Source organism: Lactuca serriola, chromosome 8 (genome assembly GCF_051521515.1).
Source record: "Lactuca serriola cultivar US96UC23 chromosome 8, Lser_US96UC23_V15, whole genome shotgun sequence".
Classification (NCBI taxonomy): Eukaryota; Viridiplantae; Streptophyta; class Magnoliopsida; order Asterales; family Asteraceae; genus Lactuca; species Lactuca serriola.
In genome coordinates this window covers 33,330,780-33,353,903 of record NC_136415.1, presented here as the reverse complement: position 1 = coordinate 33,353,903, position 23,124 = coordinate 33,330,780, and the positions used below count along the sequence as shown (strand labels likewise).

The window sequence follows — 23,124 nt, the reverse complement described above, 5'->3', positions numbered from 1 at the left end:
GGCTAACAACCCTCCACCAGTCAAGGAAGCGGTGGGTGAGAGTGGACACCCATTAAACTGCCATTTTATAGGCAGTAACCTTATACCCCCCCTTATAGACTGGCTTCGTGAATGAGGCCTACTAATGGTAAAACGACTTTACTCTTATACACACACACACACACACACATATATATATATATATATATATATATATATATATATATATATATATATATATATATATATATAAACTTATAATATTATAAAGTATAAGGGTTGAATTTTAACTTTTAAAATTCTAAGGGCTTAACTTGGAATTAAAGTATTCATAAGGGAAAACTTTTCAAATTCCAAAACTCGATGGTAAGTTTTGAAACTATTCAAAACTATTCAATTCCATCACTTATGTGTTTAAAGTAGTTTTAATTCAAAAAAAAAAATCTTCAAGTTCCATAACTTGAGGACAAGTTATGGAAGACTTTAAACTATTAAAAGAATATGACTTTTCTTTATTCATAACCTATGGAAATAATTATGAGTTTTATGAATCTTAAATGTGACTTTTCATATAACTTGAGGACAAGTTACAAAAAAACATTTTAGAACCAACTCTTAGATTAATTTGGATTGAAAACTACAATTTCACATAACTTTTCTATTAATCTAAGCAACTCATAAGAACAAGATAATTCAATCAAACTTTTTCATGTAATTAGCATAATCATTAAACTAATACAAAACATGAATCTATTGACAATTATCTTTGAAATTGAATTAGCATGAACATTACCACATCAAACACGTGTTTATAAGTTGAAAAACAGTTTAGGGTAATGTTTATAGTCCATTTCCTGCCAAAACAGTTGAAGATATGTTGTTTGGGGGTACAACTCGGCGAGTTGGATGAGTTTAGCCTTGGAATCGTCTTGTTCCTTTATGGACTCGTCGAGTCTATTGAGCAGACAACAACAAACTTTGATTTTTCAGCCACTTTTCCAAGTATAACAAGAAAACAAGCCTAGGCTCTGATACCACTATTGGGTTTTGAGCATTCTAACACTCCTATGGTGTACATGCAACCCTAGGAACCTTGGATCTATGTTTTATCTATGATACATGCAAAATTGATTTTCCAAGGTTCTTAACCTATCTAGCATACATGGGAACTTTTAATCATAAAAGATAGTAAGAAAACTTACCTTGTAGTACTTTGGATTCCTTGAGAACCTTGTGAGCCTAGCACCCCAAGTGTGATGCCTCAAATGTCTCACACAACACCAAATACACTTGGAATAACCTTGAGAGATATGGAACACTTCAAAAATCAGCTATGTCCTCTTGTTCTCACACTAGTGTCGATTTTGGTTGCTCACATATTGCTTATATAGTGTGTCATAATTAGGGTTACACCATGTAAACCCTAATTTGACATGGCTCTTCATTTCCATGATCCATGGGTTCAGATACACCATGGAGCATCCTATGGGTTTTAGACCAACTTGATAATCCATGGAGCATTAGCCCACTATACAAATATGAGTGATTTACACAATCAACCCATATATTTAATTAGTCTTCTTTTGATCACTTAATTAATATCAAATTAATTCTTGATCAATACTAATTAAATAATATTGTTAATATATTAGAACTTATAATATATTAATAAAACCTAATTGTTATTTCTCTCATTTTGGTCTATCCAAATGCATGATGCCATGCAACCCAAATGGACCATGCTAATCGAGTCAAGTACATTCTAGAAATAGTTATGAACTTAGACACCTAATCCAACAATATTTTGGGTAACTCACTAAGCTTTGTGCTTAAAATTTATGTTTCAAATGTTTTTAGATACTTCTGGTTCCAAAGGGAAAAACCTGATTTGATCGCACTACATCCCTGAGAGTTATTTCCACATTATCCATTTTGATTTACTCTTATGTTTGAGATATACATTTTACTTTATTTGGGTTTATGAACAATGTTTATGTGATATGGGTGTTTTAAAAACAAAATTTTTACTTAGTATTTTTGGGACCTTACAAGTTGATATCAAAGCCTTGGTTTGAGAGATTCAGGCACATACTCGAGTATGTATTAACTCAAACTGAGGAGTTGATAAATCCTTAAAACAAATTTTCTAAAAAGATTTTTACAAAGAAAGGCGTGCGATGCGTGTAATCAACTAAGATCAAGTAAGTGATTCCTAAAATACTCATACACTAGTATTATGTGTTAATACTTTATTATGTGAGTTGCATGATAGAATGAGGCTAAGGATACCTTCATGAATTACATGATAGAACTACGTCATATGTGTGATGCCTGAAATCCTAGAGGAAGTGAATGTTATGTGATGCTTGGAGTCTAGATTGACAAAGTTAATTTCTAACTGTATGTTTAAAAATTATATACGATTAGGATTATATAGCCTTAGAATGATTTATTTAGCCTTATTTCATGTTCCTTGTGTGGTTGTGGGCTTAGGGTAGAAACATTTATTCAATAATCTATTTGATCCAATATTGTGGATAATTTGCATGCATAAGGCAACCAACGATGTTGGTAGAGGTTCCTAGTAATGAAGAAGAAGGTGAGATGAGGTTTTATTAGAGAGCCTAGGGAGCAACATAGTATGATATGGATGCTATATAGGATAGGGTTCATGAGAGTCTCTATAGTGAAGTGACTCAGAACTTTCGGGACAATTATTGAGGAGAGTACAGATAGGTGTGAAATGCAGTATTGATCCCATACTACTGGAAGCACATGATCCGTACCTGAATCAAGGAGAGTCATGAAAATCCTAAGGAGCTTGTACCATGAGATATCCCTCAGGCATGCTCTGATCATTGGTATGTTTGCCTTTCAGTATGATGGTGAGTATTAGAGGAGGAGGTTCTAGTTCATGGTTTGGTGTTGAGCCAATTGATGAGAGGATGCTTAGAGATCACTCGTGGTATTTTGGATGTGACTCCTTTGATGTTTGGTACCATCAAGAAGGTGATCATGAAGATTTTGGATAAGTGCTTGGGCACTTTCTGTACTGAGATTTTGGCTACTGTGGGAGAATGCACTCTTACTTTTTGAGAGTTTCATGCATGTGGGGCTCTTGAGTGCTTTGGGAAGAAGGGCCCCATAATTAGTATGTGGTGGATTGCGGATATGGCGAATACCTTTCGGAAGAGCTTCTGCCCTAAGTGGTGGAAGGTCAGGTTTGCATCATGTTTACTAAAGGATAAAGCTCGTGATTGGTGGAAGGAGGTAGTCCATTCCCTGGGAGCAGAGGTTGTTAAGGTGAGGATTTGGGATAACTTCATTACCTGATTCAGGCCAGAGTTTGCGTCTACTACTGAGTTGAATCAGCTGGCGAGGGAGTTTCAGGACCTTTGTCAGACGACAGAGACTGTGGCGGATATTACTGCTATCTTTAGAAAGATGGATTTGCTAGTTCCATAGTATATTACAGATGAGTAGATGAAGAAGATGATATATCATGACATGTTGAGGGATGGAATTCGATAGTTTGTGAGCATGTCGTGCTGCAAGACCTTGGAGGACATGATTTCCAGAGCCCGAGAACGGGAGATTGAGTTGGAGCTTCGGATGAAGCGGAAGACAACTAAGATTTAGACAGTAGAGGGATCAAAAAAGAAGCCCACAACTTTTGAATCATGATCTAGAGGCCAGCAGGGTCAAAGCTATTGGTGCAAGTGTGGGAAACCACACAATGGAGTGTACCAAGTGGGTGGTTCGGGCTGTTACAAGTGTGGAAAGACTAGACACTTTAGTAGTGATTGACTGATTGAGTGATCAGGTTTGCTTTTCTTCCATTCCAATCAGACAGGACATAAGAAGGCCGACTGTCCGAGGTTGTCAGGAGAACTGGTGGCAGCACCCACTCTGACTATGGTGAGGATCACTGATGGCCGCCAAGGCAAGGCGGGGGCTCTCGCAGTGAGGAGCCGAGAATTTCAGTTGATGGCTGAGGAGGCTCGGTCAGCACTAGATGTGGTTACTGGTATGTACCTTCTTCATGTTCTTTATTGCTTTTGTTTTTTATGCTTATGTTTTATCTAATCATGTATAGGGATGTTTTTAGTCAATGGTATGACTGCTCATGTTCCTTTCGATTCGGGTGCTACTCGATATTTTGTGCCTCTTGTGCTTAGCAAGAAGTTTAGTGATGCTTTAGTAGCTTTGGATCACTTGATAGAGGTAGAGATTGTGGATGACCATACTATGATGGCTCCGAGTGTTCATCGAAGTTGTGTAATTGAGTTTTTCTATGCGAAGTATCCGATTGATCTACTCTTTATTCCTCTACGAGGGACTAAAATTATTGTGGGAATGGATTGGTTTAGCCAGAATGGGGCTATGATTGATTGTGAGCATCAACTGGTGAGAGTTCGAATCCCAAGTGTGGGAGAATTGGTTATTCATGGGGGTGGCACTCAACGAGTACTGAACTTTTGCTCACCTACGAGGGCTAGGAGATATCTTCAGCATATATGCTTTGGAGTTGTAATGTATGTTGTGGATATATAGGTTGTGCAAAAGAAGATAGTGAGTGATGTACCTATCGTTCGAGATTTCCTAGATGAGTTTCCCGAGGATTTCTCGAGGGTTCCTCTTGAGAGACAGGTTTAAGTTCTAGATTGATTTGGTTCTAGGTGCGGCTCCGATCGCCAAAGTGCCCTATCACCTAGCACCACCCGAGATGCATGAGTTGTCTACACAACTGCAAAAGCTGTTAGACAAGGGATTCATTAGGCCAAGTAGTTCGCCGTGGGGAGCACCGATACTGTTCGTGAAAAAGAAGGATGATTCACACAATATGTGCATTGATTATCGGGAGTTGTACAAGCTGTCGGTGAAGAACCATTATCCACTTTTGATAATAGACGATTTATTCGATTAGCTCCAGGGTGCATCTTGGTTTTCCAAGATTTGTTTGAGATTGGGGTATCATTAGTTGAGGGTCAGGGATGAGGATGTGTAGAAGATAGCCTTCAAGATTCGTTATGGTCATTACGAGTTCATGGTGATGCCATTCGGGCTCACCAACGCACTAACGGTTTTCATGAATCTCATGAACCAGATTTGCAGACTGATGTTGGACTGGTCAGTGATTGTTTTCATTAATGATATCTTGGTCTATTCCAATACCAAGGAACAGAATGAGAAGCACTTGTGATAGGTTTTGGAGACTTTGAGGAGGGAGAGGCTTTATTCCAAGTTCTCCAAATGTAAGTTTTGGTTGCACGAGGTGTAGTTCTCAGGGCATCTTGTCAACCAGAAGGGTATATTAATCGATTTCACCAAGATTGAGGCAGTGATGCAGTGGGAGGTTTCAAGATCACCATTTGAGATTCAAAGTTTCCTTGGGTTGGCAGTTTATTACCGGAGGTTCATCCAAGATTTCTCTAAGATTGTATGAGACCCCGATAATGACCCTTCCCAAGGGTATGTATGATTTTGTGGTTTATTGTGTTGCGTCAATTATAGGATTGGAAGCAGTGCTTATGCAGAGGGGTCACATGATTACTTACGCTTCGAGGCAGTTGAAGCCTCATGAGGTGAATTATCCTACACATGATTTGGAGTTTGGGTATGTGGTTTTTTCCCTTAAGATTTAGCGGCATTACTTGTATGGGGTTTGTTGCACCTTTTTCACAAACCACAAGAGCTTAAAATTTGATGGATCAACCAAACCTAAATATGAGATAGCGCAAATGGTTCAATGTGGTGAAGGATTATGACTACGAGATATTGTATCATCTTGGGAAGGCCAATGTAGTGGCTGATGCTCTGAGTTGCAAGGCGACTAGTATGCCTATTTGGTATGTATGTTTATGGATGAATATCACTTCATCCTTGTTGGATTTTATTAAGGGGCCACAGGTTGAGGCCAATGTAGTTGCTTACCAATTGGATTTACCTATCGAGCTTAGCCAGATTCATAACACCATTCATGTCTCCCGTTTGCGGAAGTGTTTGGCTGATGATTTCATCATGGTTCCCTTTGACAAAATTGAGCTTGATGAGCACCTAAATTATGTAGAGCGACTAGTTTCAATCCTTGTTAGGAAGATAAAGACATTGCACAACAAGGTACTGTGCTTGGTGAAGGTATAATGGCAGCACCGTAAGTGTTTTGAGTGGACTTGGGAACCCGGGGAAGAAATGATGGAGCATTAACCTGAGATATTTGCAGAATAGCACTTCAAGGATGAAGTTTGATTAAAGTTCGGAGAGTTGTAACATCCGGATCTTTGAGGTATGGATTTTTAGAGTAATATTTGAGTTTTTGGATGGCTACAATGTGGTGAAGGTATCACCACGACGTGGCATATGGGCATGGGAAAACCTTAATTTTTTGGGCTTAGGACCTATTTAAAGGAAGTGATGGCTAGGGTTTGCTCCACCCTCAACCTCCATCACCTCCTAAATATAACCTTGAGCAAAACCTATCCTCCTTGAAGCTTTTGGAGTTCATTTTGCAAGTTTTGGTGTTCTTGAAGGAATAAGAAAAGAGTTTGGTGCATTGATCTAGAAAAAAATCCATCTCCATCCTTGTGCATATTCTATACTCATTGTAAATCCTCAAGCTTTCACCTTTTTGAGGTCCTATTCTTAGATCTAGGTTTAGTGTCATGATTTGCCTCAATAATGGAGTTATAATGGTTATAAGAGATAAAATTTGCAACTATATGGATCTCCATAGTCCCTTGGACATTATATCTTTTGGATCTAGGATTTGTTGTAGTTTTGGTAATCATGTATGAACTTCTAGCTCCCATGGAGTTATTTCAATATTATCCATTTTGATTTACTCTGATGTTTGAGAGATACATTTTACTCTATTTGGGTTTGTGAACAATGTTTATATGATTTGGGTGTTTTAAAAAAAAAAATTTTACTTAGTATTTTTGGGATGTTACAATGTGACCCGACCGATTGCAAATGAAGCGTATTTTCTTCTCTTATTGCTTGCAGTCTCGACTGAAATCACCCTCTTACCCACATCTAAAACACAAAGTCAAAACCACTCGACAGGTACCCCCATGACCTCTCCCACACCCAACGCAATGAAGATAGCCCCTTATCATAGAAGATTATGAATCAATAGTCTTGAACCTCTTTGATACTAGTGGAGTCAAAATCTACACCTGCTCCTTCCCACGTCAAGTCGTAGACTCCTCCGCTGACATGGACCCTACCTAGGAGGCGGGAGGACGATACACTACCATATCACAGCAAGTGACGTCTCTAATCCTCAATCGATCAGCGTTCACAATGAATGCTATCATTTTCTCGATCATCTCAATCATCTCCTCCTTGAGTCTTGAAACCATTGGTTGTGCCACCTTGGGCAGGGCCCTAGAAACTTTAGAAGCTACCAAAACATATGGGTCCGCATCACCCAAGCCCGCTCCATTATGGACACTTAGGCCAGATCCGGAACCATAATTCGTTATCGGAGTTATACGGAAAAACAACACGGGATCTCGAATCATACAATTGTTGATGTATGTGTACAATCCCACCTTCGCCTTCCCACGAATTGATAAAGACGAAAACACGTTGCAATGAATCTTGGTTCCAAACCATGATATTTATCCTAATCCAATTCCTAAGTAACCTTTTGAACTCTTTATGGTCCCCGTACAATTCATGTGTTTCTGGTAGTATTAGGCCCATACTACTTCCACACATATTCATACTCGTCCCAATAATTGTCCCAAAGTTCCCAAGTTACTACTCATGACCGCAACCAACATATCTAATCACATATACCCGCGATTGGATGAGTACACACTGCTAATCATCCTAGATTCTCCCACTAGGATTTCTCTCACGCAGGTGCCCAAACTATCACACTCTAACATTCTTCCTAGGGCACTAGGAATTCTCACCCCACCCTGATATCAGATGTGGAAGAAACTTCTACCAATGTCAACTAACTATCTTACGAATACAATTACATGCAACAAAAATTAAACAGTCCTTCGACTGAAAGATTATGCACTACAACGGTTGGACTCAAACAAGAGCAGCATAATAGGGCCAAATCAAGCATTCTAAAACTATTCAATCTTTATGGCATGCAACATAAATTATTTGCTTAATAGTTAATTAATATCAATATATGTTTCACATTACACAAAGAAAGCAAGATTCGAGCAACAAATCCAATAAGCAACAAGACATCATAAAGACCAGGCAATTGTAACATGCGATTCTTGAAGACCCTTAGCCTACACACCATCATGCATCTCAAACATGTAATGTACCAAAAATCACATGATAAAATTTTGATTTTTAATATAATCAAAACAATCATTTATCCTTTAATCAAACACTTAGAAGTATTTCAAATAAAAACAATTATCGGCAAAAAACATGGGTGTATGCGCTGTGATCAAGCCGAACCCTTCCCTTTCGAACCTGATGTACCGGAAACCATAAACCACAAACTGTAAGCACAAAACTTAGTAAGTTCCCTAAATACCACATACCATACATAACATATGAGGCAAACATAACATGCATATCCAACATTCAATAGGAGGTACTATGTGCCAACCACAGTCTTTCCATTATGCCACGAGTCGTATCATGGTCTTTCTTTGCCAAGTCGGCGACCAAAACCTAGGTTCTTGTAGACAAGTGCCATGAGCCACCTCCTGGTCTTCCATGCAAGCATCACAAAGACAAATAACATATAATCTACATCTACTTATCTACTTAACTGCTAGAGTCCAAACTCTGGTCTTGCATACAGATCTGCCAGGAGCCACCTCCGGGTCTTTCATGCAAATGCCAAGGGCCATCCCCTGGTCCTCATATAATACATAAACCAAATGGTCTGGCATTGGTGCCTTCAACCCATAGTACAGTGAGGAGACTCACCTCAACAACTGAACCCACAAATAAATCTCTGACTACTGATCTGCTAAAATCTCCGCACTATCAAAAAAATAATACCCAATTAACAATTGGGTTCCAATCCAAATCCAACGATCCAAACATGGGGTAAAAAGACCATTTTAACCCTCATCACACTCACACACATAAAGGCCTACAAACCAAATAATCATCTAAAGCCCACTTATGGCCCAAATTTTCCAAATTTGGCCCAAATCCTTACACGGGCCTTACCCTAAAGTCCATTAACTTTTCCCTAATCCAAAACACATATTCTCAGATGGCCCAACAAATCCCTAAGCAACCAAGCCCAAACATACAAGGCCCAATCAGAACGAGTACACGGGCGTACAAGCACATATGTGAAACGTACTCACTTGGAGGCTTATATGCTAAGTGTATCTACTTGTACGCACAATGTACTCACCCTATTTATCCCAAACTTGATTTTTCACTTAATCCATTAAGACAAAGCTCCAAAACATAGATCTGACTTCCTTGAGCTAGATTATCATGTAAAGTTGCCAACTTTACGTCCATACATGACTAAATGAAGCTCTTAAGCTTAAAAGGGACTTATTAGATGACTTAAAGCATGCATGACACCAATCTTCACATAAAGCTTGCACCTTTATGCTCAAGGATACCAAAACAAAGACAGATCTGAAAGCACAAGCGCTTAAACAACCCAACTCATCCATAGAACCTAAAAGCAGACGAAAATCACAACAAACTAACCAAGAAGAGATCTATATATATACAAGCCAAGATGAAAACTTGATACCTCAAAAAGCTTCCCCACAAAATGATGATTATAGATCCAAATCCTCTTCACAAAAGCCAAACAACTTCAAGCTTCTCTTATTTCCTTCCCATGGGAAAAATGTGCACCAAAGCCTTCCAAAAGCTCAAGAACACCACCAAGAGGCTACAAGGTCGATTTAAGGTTTTTAGGGTATGGAGGCTGGCTTAGAAATGAACAAAAGAGGCTAACATAAATCTTTTATAGGGTACAATATGAAAATTTGGGGTTTCACACTAACCCTCGTACGCCCATCGTACTCCTCATACACCCCGCATACTCCTCGTACTCGCAGCGTACGAGGTCTCGCACCCCGATCCCAACCTCGCAGTACACTAAGCGTACTCCTCATTATGCATGGCGTAACTCCCTTCGCATAATTACACCCCGAGTACTCCCTTGGTACGCCTCGCGTAATAGGGTTTTCCCTCAATCCATAACTTATTCCGAAAGCCATAACTCCTTTGATACAACTCCGATTCTGACCATCCTTATATCCATGAAAAGGTATCGATAAGCTCTACACCTTTATGAACTCATACTTTCCATAATGTTTCCCGAACAAAAAATCCAATTCCATAAAAGCCCGCTGCCATTTTACCAAAATACCCCTTGGTTCCAAAATCCAAATATGAACGCTCGAAACATCTACATTTCATCACCCACACCCAAATAGGTAACGATTCAGAACATGGCGTTACAACTCTCCCCCACTTAAATTAGATTTTGTCCTCAAAATTGGTCCTTACCTTTCCCAACATGCCAAACAACCTGAGCAACACGACTATAATCCTCAGAATACCACAGCATTCCCAAGGCAACCGAAACCAACCCAAGAAAAACTCACCAAAACTGAAGAAGAACAAACCTTAAATCCTTACAGAAAACCACTTCTACCTTTCCTGAAACCCAAAATCTCAAATTTGTCTGACTACCCGACAGACCGCCCACGCTGAACCACTACCGTGCCAATTCTACATTGAATTCAATACAAAACAAAACACTTCCAACCTTTAAGGATTCCATGGGGAAACCAAAATCACTTACCATATACTAATATAGAACACTTATACTTGACAGAAGGCTCAGATAATCCTTCGAGTAGATGATTTATCCCTGCAACTGTTAGAATCAAACGAGAGCTAGGAAAAAGGGTCAAATCAACCACTTTGAGATTATTTAATCCAACCGCAAGCACTTACCATATGTCTCGAATAATGAGCGACTCCACTCACAAATCCCAAATCATTGAGTCTGCCCCGACTTATCTTGTTGCTCCTCAGCTGCTTTCTAAAAGCATCAAAGACCTCCCTGGTCCCAACTCACCTGCCAACTAAGTGGAACACCAGAATCCTACCCGGTTGTTGAGTCAAAAGACACACACAAAGTCGCCCCACACGACACTCGATAGAAAATCTCATCTGGAGATAATGTCCCATACAATCTCGCCACTAAATCCAATGATTAGATGAATGTTACATGATAAACTGTAGTCTCATATCATACCCGGTCTCCAACGACCTACCATTTCCTAATTCCAAAATGTTGTGTCCCTCCCACAGTCTTACGAGCTGACCCACTCTGGTCCTAACCATCTGAAGAAATCTGTGACCAATCACAGATTTGCCACACCTTCACCGCTGCATAGGGACCAGTGAATGCTACAGGCCACCCCGCAATCTTACAACATTCCCACACTAACTGTTAACTAGTGAATGCTACAGGCCACCCCGCAGTCTGACAACACTTCCACACTAATTGACAACTAGTAAATGTTACGGGCCACCCCGCAGTCTTACAACACTTCCACACTAACTACCATTATCACCAACCATGGCCTTACCGCTCATCTATCAATCCGAACACATCCAAAGTCGAATAGGCACTCAACCGAGCACCCTATCAGAACTCGAGTCATGACTGGAATACCCAACCTGGGTCTACTAAAAGCTTGCTATCCATCACCAAGAAGGAGCTAACCAACTGTTGGGAAATTTCCCGAACTCCCAACTCGTACAATCCTCAATCCAGACGACTACTCGATCCGCCTTCCTCCCTGAAGGGTATATGAAACTCATCCTAGTTTCATGCCTGATTCCGCTCCTGGATATCTGACGGTTCTCCCCCACTTGATTCGACGATGCTCTTCCATCACAGAAGGTTTGAAGGATTCCCAATCCTTCTTACCCCTTATGATTGAACCGTCGAGAACCTGCGCTTACCCATGCTAGTGCTCCACTACTAGCTAAACCCGAAAACTGCACAACCATTGAAGACTAGATGAACACTCTCCAAAATTACAACATATATATACTAATGAAAACACCCAAAACTTTAGCAGTATACCACTTCCCTTGGCACTCCCAGTGGCCAATCAAGCACAAGATCTAATACCACGGAACCCTAACGATACCGGAGAACTAACCCTTTGAACTTAACCATAAAAATTCCAAACAATACACCTGAACCGATCTCGACTAAGAACCAGAATAACAATCGAACATACTGAAACCCGCTAAAAAAGGCAACCCCTTCTAACCCACTAATGATTATTGGCATGCAATTGGCAAATAACAATTTAATTATACACCTCAATCAATAACCGATAATTAAACCACAAATGACACTAACCCAAACCGATACAAATTTTCCAAACATCATAAATATTGATAATAACCGAAAAGAAAGCAAAAGATAACATATCGCAATATCGCCTACTGGAGTCCTGACCTCTGCTGTGTGACACTGCAATGCCCGAATCCTCTCTACTGGGGCTCCAACCCTACACTCACGACCATCAATAATCCTCAAAGTAGCCGGATCAGGTGCACTCACTGATCCTCCCCTCATCATTGGACAATCAGACTTCTTGTGGCCCACCTGGTTGCAGTGAAAACATAACGGGCTTGCCCCCTGAGGGAAATCCATGATGACATGACCAACCCTACCACACTTATAGCGGCCCAAGCCCTTGGAACGACAAACCCCATCGTGTAGTTTCTCGCACGGGCTGCATTGACCTCGTCCCTACTGGCCCCTTAATCGTTGGTCTAAAGTCTTGGGTTTCTTCCTGGGATCCTTCACTACCTACACCTAATATGGCACCCTCTTCCCTAGGTTCTCCAAATCAATCTCCCGCCCTCGGGATCTAGAAATCATATCATTCAGGGTCTTGCACCCTGAAATGCACACAAACTCCCTGATGTCATCCCGCAACATATCATGATACCTCACATTCTTCACTTCCTCATCTGTTGCATGCTGCAGAACCATTAAATCCCTCTCTTGGAACTTGGCAGTGATCTCTGCCATAGTCTCTAAAGTTTGGCGGAGATCCTGAAACTCTTGCTCCAATTACTGCACCTCAATCATCAGTGCAAACTCATATCAAAACCTGGTGTTGGAACATGAAAATGAACCTCTAGCAATCATACTATGAAGATCCAAAGTCAGTCTTAAGTCTGAGATGTGGAAAGGTACGAGATAAGCTTGTGGTTAGAGGTGGAGTTTGTGTCCGATGTGAAGTTGTTCCAAAATGAAGAAATAATCCAAGACTAAATGTCTGATCATGCATTTATTATTCTTATCTGTTCTATGATGTAACTTTACATAAGACTAAGTATTTTTGTCAATTTGGATAATCAAAGTGTCAGAAGTAGTGCGATTATCCATTCCTTTGTATAAATCTCAGTCTGTACGATGTCAATCCTTTTTCTATATAAGGAGTAGTTTAATGACAACAATATAATGGGTTGTTGCTCCAAAGATAGTTAAATTTACATTTACTTCACTTCCACTTTTCTCTCAAATCAAACTCTTTTTAAACATTCTTCTAATCCATTTATTGTCTTTACTTTGATTATATTCTTAGTTCTTCATTTATGACTTGAGTACTTTGGTGAATTCTCACTTCACGTCTCGACTAGTATTTCCAGACTTGACTGGAACATATAATTACAATCAGACATTGATCGTAATCATTAACTCAAGGTTTGAGTTTTCAAACCTTGTCCCTGTGCATCATATCCTTGTTCTCACACCTGGTCGAAAAATCATCCCATGACATAACATCAACTGTTTCATCACCGACCTCACGTCCTACCTCCTCCCACCAATCACATGCCATATCCTTCAAAAGGCAGGAAACATATTTGACCTTCACCTCCTCGGGGCAGAAACTCGTCATGAACGCGTTAGCCATATCTGCTAACCATCTCTTACTGGAAATGGGGTCCTTTTCCCCAAAGAACGTGGGAGATCCACAAGCACGAAACTAACAGAAAGAAAGAGTGAGAGATCCAACAATAGCCATAACCTCAACACGGAACACGCCCAAATGCTCATCCAAAATCTCCAGAATCCCCTCCTTGACTGAACCAAAGATCACAGGAGTCTGCTCCAAATTACCGCGGGTAATTTCCGATGAGATGAACTCCTGCATCTGCTCGCTAATCGGATCAGTACCTACACCTGATTCGGAACTAGAAATAGAACCTCCTTCCTGAGTGATCATCACCAAACTGAAATACAACATGCAAATTATCAGAACATACCCCTAAATCCTCCTCCCACAAGCTTCTTAGATTCTCGAGGACTCTCCCCGATTTCATTATGGATGATGTGCTTTCAGTACAACAGGCCCAATACTACCTTCCACACCTATCCATACTTTCCTCAAGAATCATCCCGAATCCTCTAAGTCACCTTCTCAAACTGATGCACCAAAAACTCACTAAACAACATAACTAAACACACTGAAGCACTTCCTAGGCTCTCCTAGGTTCCTGACTGCACCTAGCCCTCAGCTGCTGAAAGATTCCCACCAATGTCAACTAGCTACCTCGTGAATATAGTCACATGAAATAGAGATAAAATAATCCTTAGAGTAAAAGACTCAACCCTAAAACGGTTGGACTCAAACAAGAGTTGCGCAATAGGGTCAAATCCATCACTCTGAGATTATTTAACATGTGCCACATGTGACTTAACATATTTACTTAGCAGCCAATTCACATCACTAAGAGTCCCATAAAGCACAAAGCAAGCAATATTCAGACAATGGAAAACCTAACCAGCATACACTAATCAAGCCATTATATCCACTTATCTGGAAACCATACTAGCATGCAATTCTAAAAGCTCATACAATCAGACATATAAAGGCATCTCTCGTATCATGAAATCCTGAGCAGATCCTTAGCCCTAATCTAGAATGCAATTCACATTATCATATCATATATCATAATAAACATGTATTAGTATTCTGGGAACCACTTACTTGAGCTCGTCTGATTGCACGCATCACACCCCTTTCTTTGATTAAAAACCCTTTTTAATAAAACATTTATTTTATGAAAATTTTCACCAAACCCTCAGTTTGAGTCCAGCCATACCCAAGAGTATGCCCGAATCCCTCAAACCAAGGCTCTAATAAAAACTTGTAACGTCCCAAAAATCACAGGATAAAAATTTCATTTTTAATATAATCAAAACACTCATTTATCCTTTATTCAAACATTTAGAAGTATTTCAAATAAAAACAATTATCAGAGTACATTCCTAAAATCACGAGTTGCAGAAAACATGGGTGTATGTGCTACGATTAAGCCGGGTCCTTCCATTACGAATCGGAGGTACCTGAAACCATAAACCAAAAACTTTAAGCACAAAGCTTAGCGATTTCCTCAAATACCAAATAACATACAAGTCAAACATAAAATACATATCCAACATTCAATAGGAGGCTCTATATGCCAACCATAGTCTTGCCATTATGATACGAGCCGTATCCTGGTCTTTTATTTCCAAGTCGGGGACCAAAACTGTGGGTCTTACAAACAAGTTCCAGGAGCCACCTCCTAGTCTTCCATGCAAATATGGGTTAAAAAGACCATTTTACCCCTCATCTAGTTTGGTCCAAGACTAAGGCCCAAACTCACAACCATAAAGGCCTACAAACCAAATAATCATCCAAAGCCCACTTATGGCCCAATTTTAAAAACTGGGCCCAAATGCTTACATGGGCCTTACCCTAAAGCTCATTAACTTTTCCCTAATCTAAAACATATATTCTCATATGGCCCAACAAAGCCCCAAGCAACCAAGCCCAAAAGATAGCCCAATCCGAAGCCTAAACATACAAGGCCCAATCAGACCGAGTACGCGGGGCATACAAGCACATACGCGCAACCTACTCGCTTGGAGGATTGTATGCTAAGCGTACCTGCTTGTACGCCCAACGTACTCACCCTATTCATCCCAAAATTGATTTTTCACTTAACCCGTTAAGACAAAGCTCCAAAAAACATATCTGACTTCCTTGAGCTAGATTATCACGTAAAGTTGCCAACTTTACGTCCATACATGACTAAATGAATATCTTAAGCTTAAAAGGGACTTATTAGATGATTTAAAGCATTCATGACACCAATCTTCACATAAAGCATGCACCTTTATGCTCAAGGATACCAAAACAAAGCCAGATCTGAAAGAACAAGCCCTTAAACAACCCAACTCATCCATAGACCCTAAAAGGAGACGAAAATAACAACAAACTAACCAAGAAGAGATCTATATATATATATATATATATATATATATATATATATATATATATATATATATATATACAAGCCAAGATGAAAACTTGATACCTCAAAAAGCTTCCCCACAAGATGATGATTCTGGATCCAAATTCTCTCCACAAAAGCCAAACAGCTTCAAGCTTCTCTTATTTCCTTCCCATGGGAAAAATGTGCACCAAAGCCTTCCAATAGCTCAAGAACACCACCAAGAGGCTATAAGGTCGATTTAGGGTTTTTAGGGTATGGAGGTTGGCTTAGAAATGAACAAAAGAGGCTAACATAAAGCTTTTTATATGGTACAATACGAAAATCTAGGGTTTCTCACTAACCCTCATAGGCCCATCGTACTCCTCGTACGCCCAACGTACGAGGTCTCGCACCCCGATCTCAACCTTGCAGTGCGCTAAGCGTACTCCTTATTACACATGACATAACTACCTTCGCATAAGTATGTTCCGCGTACTCCCTTGGTACGCCCCGTGTACTAGGGTTTTCCCTCAATCCCTAACTTATTCCAAAGGCCATAACTTCTTTGATACAACTTTGATTCTGACCATCCTTATATCCATGAAAAGGTATCGAGAAGTTCTACACCTTTATGAACTCATACTTGCCATAATATTTCCCGAACATAAAATCCAATTCCATAAAAGCCCGCTGCCATTTTACTAAAATACCCATTGGCTCCAAAATCCAAATCTAAACGCCCGAAACATCTACATTTCATCACCCACGCCCAAATGGGTAACGATTTGGAATAGAGTGTTACATAACAATTCACATATCAGGCATAAAAGGCATCTCTCCTAAGAAGACGTTCTAGCGTGCAACCCAAAGCATATCATTATTCTAGCTTCTAACATACATATCATATTGTAACACATATATTATATCAACAAGTATGAGTATTTTGGGAATCACTTACTTGAGCCTTGGTTGATTGCATGCATCACACTATTTTCTTTATAAAACCCTTTTAGAAAATCATTTTATTGTTAAAAGGTTTTATTAATCCTTAGTTTGATTTTAGACGCACCTCGTGTTACTTTGAATCCCCCAAACCAAGGCTCCGATACAAACGTGTAACATCCCAAAAAATATAGAGTAAGTTTTTTATTTTTAAATATATCAAACCATTCAAATACCATTTCCTTAAAGATAATCATAGTAATAAGTTATAGGTTTCAAAACATCAAAGTGAAAAACATCAAAACAGATAGTGCAAAAATCTCTAGTGGATGCGATGCAATTAGGTCTGTCTCTTCCCCTTGCTATAAGAAGTGCATGAAACATTAAAAATTAAAACAGTAAGCACAAAGCTTAGTGAGTTCCCCCAAAACTCCACATACCATACAAGTAAGGACCTATTTCAGCCAAAAAATATGTTTCAACCCAACAATCTATTTTAACCAACGACCTATTTCAGTCGATAGGTATGTTTCAACCCAACAGTCTATTTCAACTAACGACCTATTTTAGCTAATGGGTCTGTTTCTACCCATGTGAATGTAGGGTCGATCCAAACATATATTGGGCCCAGGACGAGAAGTAAAAAGGGCCCCTCAAAATCAAATATAATAAATATTTGAAAAAATACATCAATAACAAAAATAATTAAAAATGTATACTCTATATACCAAACATTCTAGGCTGGATTTAGTGAGGTGTTTAAAGTGAGATTTCCGAGCAGTATACTTTGTATACCAAACAGACCCTACCTCCGAGATGATCCTACATGGTAATTCCTTACTTGATAGATCTTGAGTTAGACCTTAGGATTATTGAGGAATCTAGACTGTCGATGTTATAGTCGTCAGTATTATGGATCTAGACTAAGACTTAGTGTTATGTACATCTAGGTCTTTTGGAAAAGTGTTGAAGCGAAGCGCTCCCAAGATCACCAGTCACCCACTCATATCATGTGAGTTCATAGTCCCTTTCATGAACATTATTTAATACATATATTAATTAAAGTATTAAATATTTGTTGAAAGTCATATGTGAATTATATGCTTATTGCATGGATTATATATATATATATATATATATATATATATATATATATATATATATATATATATATATACACTGTGCTATGTGTGAACCAAATATGGTTTAATTTTTATGTTAGGATGAATAGATAACATTATTTAATAATATTAGAAGTAGCATTGCTAAGAAGATAAATGAATAATAATAACTAACACTTTGTATAGAATATATATATATATATATATATATATATATATATATATATATATATATATATATATAGACACATACACACACACTATAGATAAGTTAGTGTCACCCAAGAATAAAGTTGGTGTTAGAAGATGGTTATAGGCACTGTAATCTAGTGTAGGTATAAACTTAGACTTATGGAAGATACCTAGTTCAATTAAGTTTGATATGATTTGGTAGTCTCATTAGGAGAATGTGCATAAACTAGGAACAAAGAGTAAAGTTCTGTTCCCTGACACTTTTAGATGTCGATGTACAATAGCTTCGTATGAGAGTATATTATAGTATTCGCCATGGATGACCAAAAATGATGGGTCCAGATCAGACAAGCGTAATGTTATGTCTGATCACCTCTCAGAGTAGGTGACATTACTTGACCATTCTAGACAGTCTTGTGAATTACGTTGCTAGTGTGAGATCATTACTCACAAACGTAAATGAAACGGGATACTATATTCATCAAATACTCTGATAGCCTATATACCTTTATGATTACACCGGCCAAGGAATCCCCTAACTGAGTAGTCAAACCTTTTAACGGTTCATCAAGTGAGAAAATTTATCCCTGATAATCATGGGCTAGAATCTATGAGGATCTGTAGGAATGGATATGTAAGAATCTAAGCCTATATGGATATTATATGGTAACAACTGGTTTTGTAGGCATAATAATTAAGGAATATTATCATATCAATATTGTGGGATTAAAATCCATATGCATCTCATCAGGTTTCCCAACCTGACCCACTCAATTTATATGCATCACAAATATCAAGACATAAGCTACTGGAACTAGATTAGGATCCTGAGTGATTAAGAGACAGTATGTAATAGTATTCAAGATCATCAGGTCTTTACGTTGTAACTTATGTATCTGTATTGATTATGACATCCTTCGGGTTTTAACATTTTGGAAACGAACAATTATATTTCAAAATGACTTTTGTACAAGGATTTTACTGCAAACATAAATAAATGATTTTAAAAGCGTAAAGAAAAGTTTTAATTGTTTTATGAAAATTAGAAGATGTCACATACACCATACCGTATAGCTTTGATTTCCTCTTCTTGGACTGTGATTTGGCCCCAATTTCGGCTCATAGCTCGAAAATAAGGTGTAGGTATAACGTATAAATGCCTTTTTTTCAAGTTTTTTTTTCTTGAAATGGCAGATAGCCAAGGGACATCTACGATTTCCCTTTAATCTAACTATGATTTTATGTGATCTAATTATGATTTCCTCACGAAATTTGGTTATTTTTTTAATGTCCTAATGGTAAGAATATGGCAAAAAAAAATTTATGCCCCAGTGATTAAGAGACAACATCTTATAGTATTCAGGACCATCAGGTCTTTATGCTGTAACTTATATATTTGTATTGCTTATGACATCCTTAGGGTTTTAACATTTTCGAAACAAACAATTATATTTCAAAATGACTTTTGTATTGGGATTTACCGCAAATATAAATAAATGATTTTAAAAGCGTAAAGAAAAGTTTTAATTATTTTCTGAAAATTAGAAGATATCCCATACACCATACCGTATAGCTTTGATTTCCTCTTCCTGGGCAGTGATTTGGCCCCAATTTCGGCTCATAGCCCGAAAATAACATGTAGGTATAAATGCATTTTTTAAAGTTTTTTCCCTTGAAATTGCAGATAGCCAAGGGACATCTACGATTTCCCTCTAATCTAACTACAAAAAAAAGATTTTTTATGCCCCGGTAATATTAAAAACAATTCTAGAAGTCACATACCGTAAGAATATGGCAAACATATATTAAAAATGAGAAGATTTTTGGCAAAAAAAAAATTATATGTACAAATACTATGCATCAATGACTTGTATATTTATAGATAAACCATATTATTATACATGTACAAGTTGCAAAATATGCATGTACAAGTTGCTGACGCATAAATTGTGCATCATGTACTTGTAGTTTCACAAATGAACAATACAAGTGAGATTTTTGGTTTTCTACATGAGATTTCTTTTAAACAGAAAACATGAATGCGATTTTCTCTCAGTATAATCTGAAAGTGTGAAAATGAGAGGTATTTCTAAAATTTGAGGATTTTATACTTCCGACCAATGTTTTAAAAACCGGGTTTTTAGTTAAATTGGTATAATAACCGGTTTCTGCGGTTCAACTATTAGTCTACATCTAGTAGTGATATGTCTAGGACTTTGAGTTGTGTACATTCCAGATAACCCGATCACTCGAGTTATTTAATTTTCTTTGGAAATTAATTGTTTTTTAATGAACTAAGTAAAATTCAACCATTTAAGTCTAATAAACGGGTTCAAATGATTTTTTACCGGTTCTATCACACCAGTTCGACTCAGTTTTTGAAAAAACATTTCGGTTCAATCTGGTATAGAACTTAGCATAACACTGGTTGTTGTGGAACCACTCTCGTCACTAGTTCCCGGTCTAGCCGCTTTGAACCGGTTTTTAAAACATGCTTCCGACCCATGAGCCGAAATTGGGGGAAAATCACAGTCCAAAAAGAGGAAATCAAGTTCGAGGGTATGAAATCACAATTGTGGCTAATAATTTGTGATGTCAGTGGTTAGTTTTAGAAAAAAAAACTATTTTTTTTTCATTTTTAAAAAAAATAATTAAGAGATTTTGCTATATTTGTAATTTTCTCAAGAAAATTACAGTGTGTTAATTTATAAACAATGATTCATATATCAATTAATCATCATGATCGAAAAAAATAGATAAATGATTTCAAAATTAATCAATCATAACGTTAAATTAAAAAATATTAAATCAAATCATGTTTAGTTTTATTTAAACGCAAATCGTGGTTAGATGTTATTAAATGATATGATTTTGATAGATGTATATTTCATAATATGGTTCAAAATAATTGCAGATTTATATATTGACTTAGTGTAAGAGTTATTATTTTATAGTTAATGCCCAATTATTTTTAACATATATACACAAAAAATTTAACTATATAGTTTTATTATGTGCAACGCGCAGATATTCACCTAATTAAGTACATATTTAGAAGCCAAGTAGGAATTGTTGTTGAAATTGTTAATACAAGGAAATTAGTTCTGGTAAAGGGTACCATAAGTACATATTTGGAAGCCAAGTAGGAATTGTTGTTGAAATTAGGGATGAGTGCGGTGCGGTTCGGTGCGGTTATTAGTAGGGATGGCAAAAATCCCCATACCCAATGGGGAACCCGAAACCCGCACCCGTTTTGACTGGGGAACCCCCAGGTTGCCCGGGATAGGGACGGGGATGGGGAATACCCGAATAAAAAAAGTGGGGATGGGGATGGGGATGGGGATACCCTTAATCCCCGACCCTGGACCCGTCCCCGACATATATTAATATATAAAAATAATACAGAACATATATTTATAGTATAGTTTATAATACATAAAATTTGAGCTAAGTAACCTAACTCATTAGTAATTACTTGATTGAAATTATACTTTTTTATTTTTTCTTTTATCTAATTTAAACTCGTGTATATATATATTTTTCTCTTTGGTTGTTCTATTTTACCTTAAATATTAATCTGATAATTTTTTTACTTGATTTTTGATGTATGTATTTAAATTTGGTAGAAAATTTATTTATATTTTTTCTATAATTTATGGGTACTTATATATTTTATAAAATCTTTAGACTTATACTGGTAAAATTGAAATATAGAGTTTTTTCTTACGTAAAAGTTTGCATGTTAAAAGAGAAAAAAAAATCCCCATTTCTCCGTTGGGGATCCCCAGTCCTCGTTGGGGGTGGGGATGGGGGTTTATTTATATTCCCCGATGGGGATGGGGATTGGGGTCCCCTGTGTTCCCCGCCCCCGTTGCCATCTCTAGTTATTAGCCAAAACTTCACCACTAACCGCAAATGCGGTTAATCCATTTTCAAAACCGCTTGGTGCGGTTATTTTGCGGTGTGGTTAGACAGTTATTTTTGCGGTGCGGTTTTGTTGCGGTTATTAACCGCATTGATTTGGTGCGGTTATTTGTGTGGTTTTTAACCACAATTTAGAGCTCAAACTGTTTTAAGAGTTCAAACATGTTACTTGTAATAATAAAAAAAACCATAATGTATAAGACAATTAACTTAAATCACAAACAATTAATATATTGAAAAAGTCAAATCAATAGTAATTAAAAATAAATTTCTTAAAATTGTCTAATTTCATCATTTTTCAAAGTTAAACATAAAAACCATACTTTTGTGTTCGAATATTTTATTAAATTTTCATTCATGAAACTTGTCTTATTTCTAATATTTAATATATTAATAATTAATAAAAAAAGTTGTATATAATATATGCGGTGCGGCGCGGGTTTCTTTTTGCGGTTTTTGAAAACTAATAACCGCACCGCACGGTAAATTTGCGGTTTTTGAAAAACAGAAAACCTCACCATCGGTTTTTATTGCGGTTGCGGTTTATTGGTTGCGGTTTATGCGGATTTTGCGGTTAATTTTAGTTGCGGTGCGGTTTTTGCTCACCCCTAATTGAAATTGTTAATACAAGGAAATTAGTTCTAGTAAAGGGTACCATATCACCACAGTCGTGTCT

General features: G+C 37.8%; 1 protein-coding gene across 1 annotated transcript; it reads left to right on the top strand.

Moving 5' to 3' along the window:
* The first annotated feature begins 3,894 nt into the window (after positions 1-3,894).
* LOC145066774 (uncharacterized) lies at positions 3,895-4,635 on the top strand. The gene is made up of 3 exons (XM_079014047.1): positions 3,895-4,006; positions 4,076-4,419; positions 4,534-4,635. The coding sequence occupies exons 1-3, from the start codon at positions 3,895-3,897 to the stop codon at positions 4,633-4,635; spliced, it is 558 nt and encodes a 185-aa protein (XP_078870173.1).
* The last annotated feature ends 18,489 nt before the right edge of the window (positions 4,636-23,124 follow it).

Bases quoted from the DNA above. Each gene is read 5' to 3' on its own strand.
- LOC145066774 (XM_079014047.1), top strand. From the start codon at position 3,895: ATGGTGAGGATCACTGATGGCCGCCAAGGCAAGGCGGGGGCTCTCGCA. The intron at 4,007-4,075 runs GTATGTACCTTC...AATCATGTATAG, and splicing joins AGCACTAGATGTGGTTACTG to GGATGTTTTTAGTCAATGGT. The intron at 4,420-4,533 runs GTTATTCATGGG...GTGGATATATAG, and splicing joins TCCCAAGTGTGGGAGAATTG to GTTGTGCAAAAGAAGATAGT.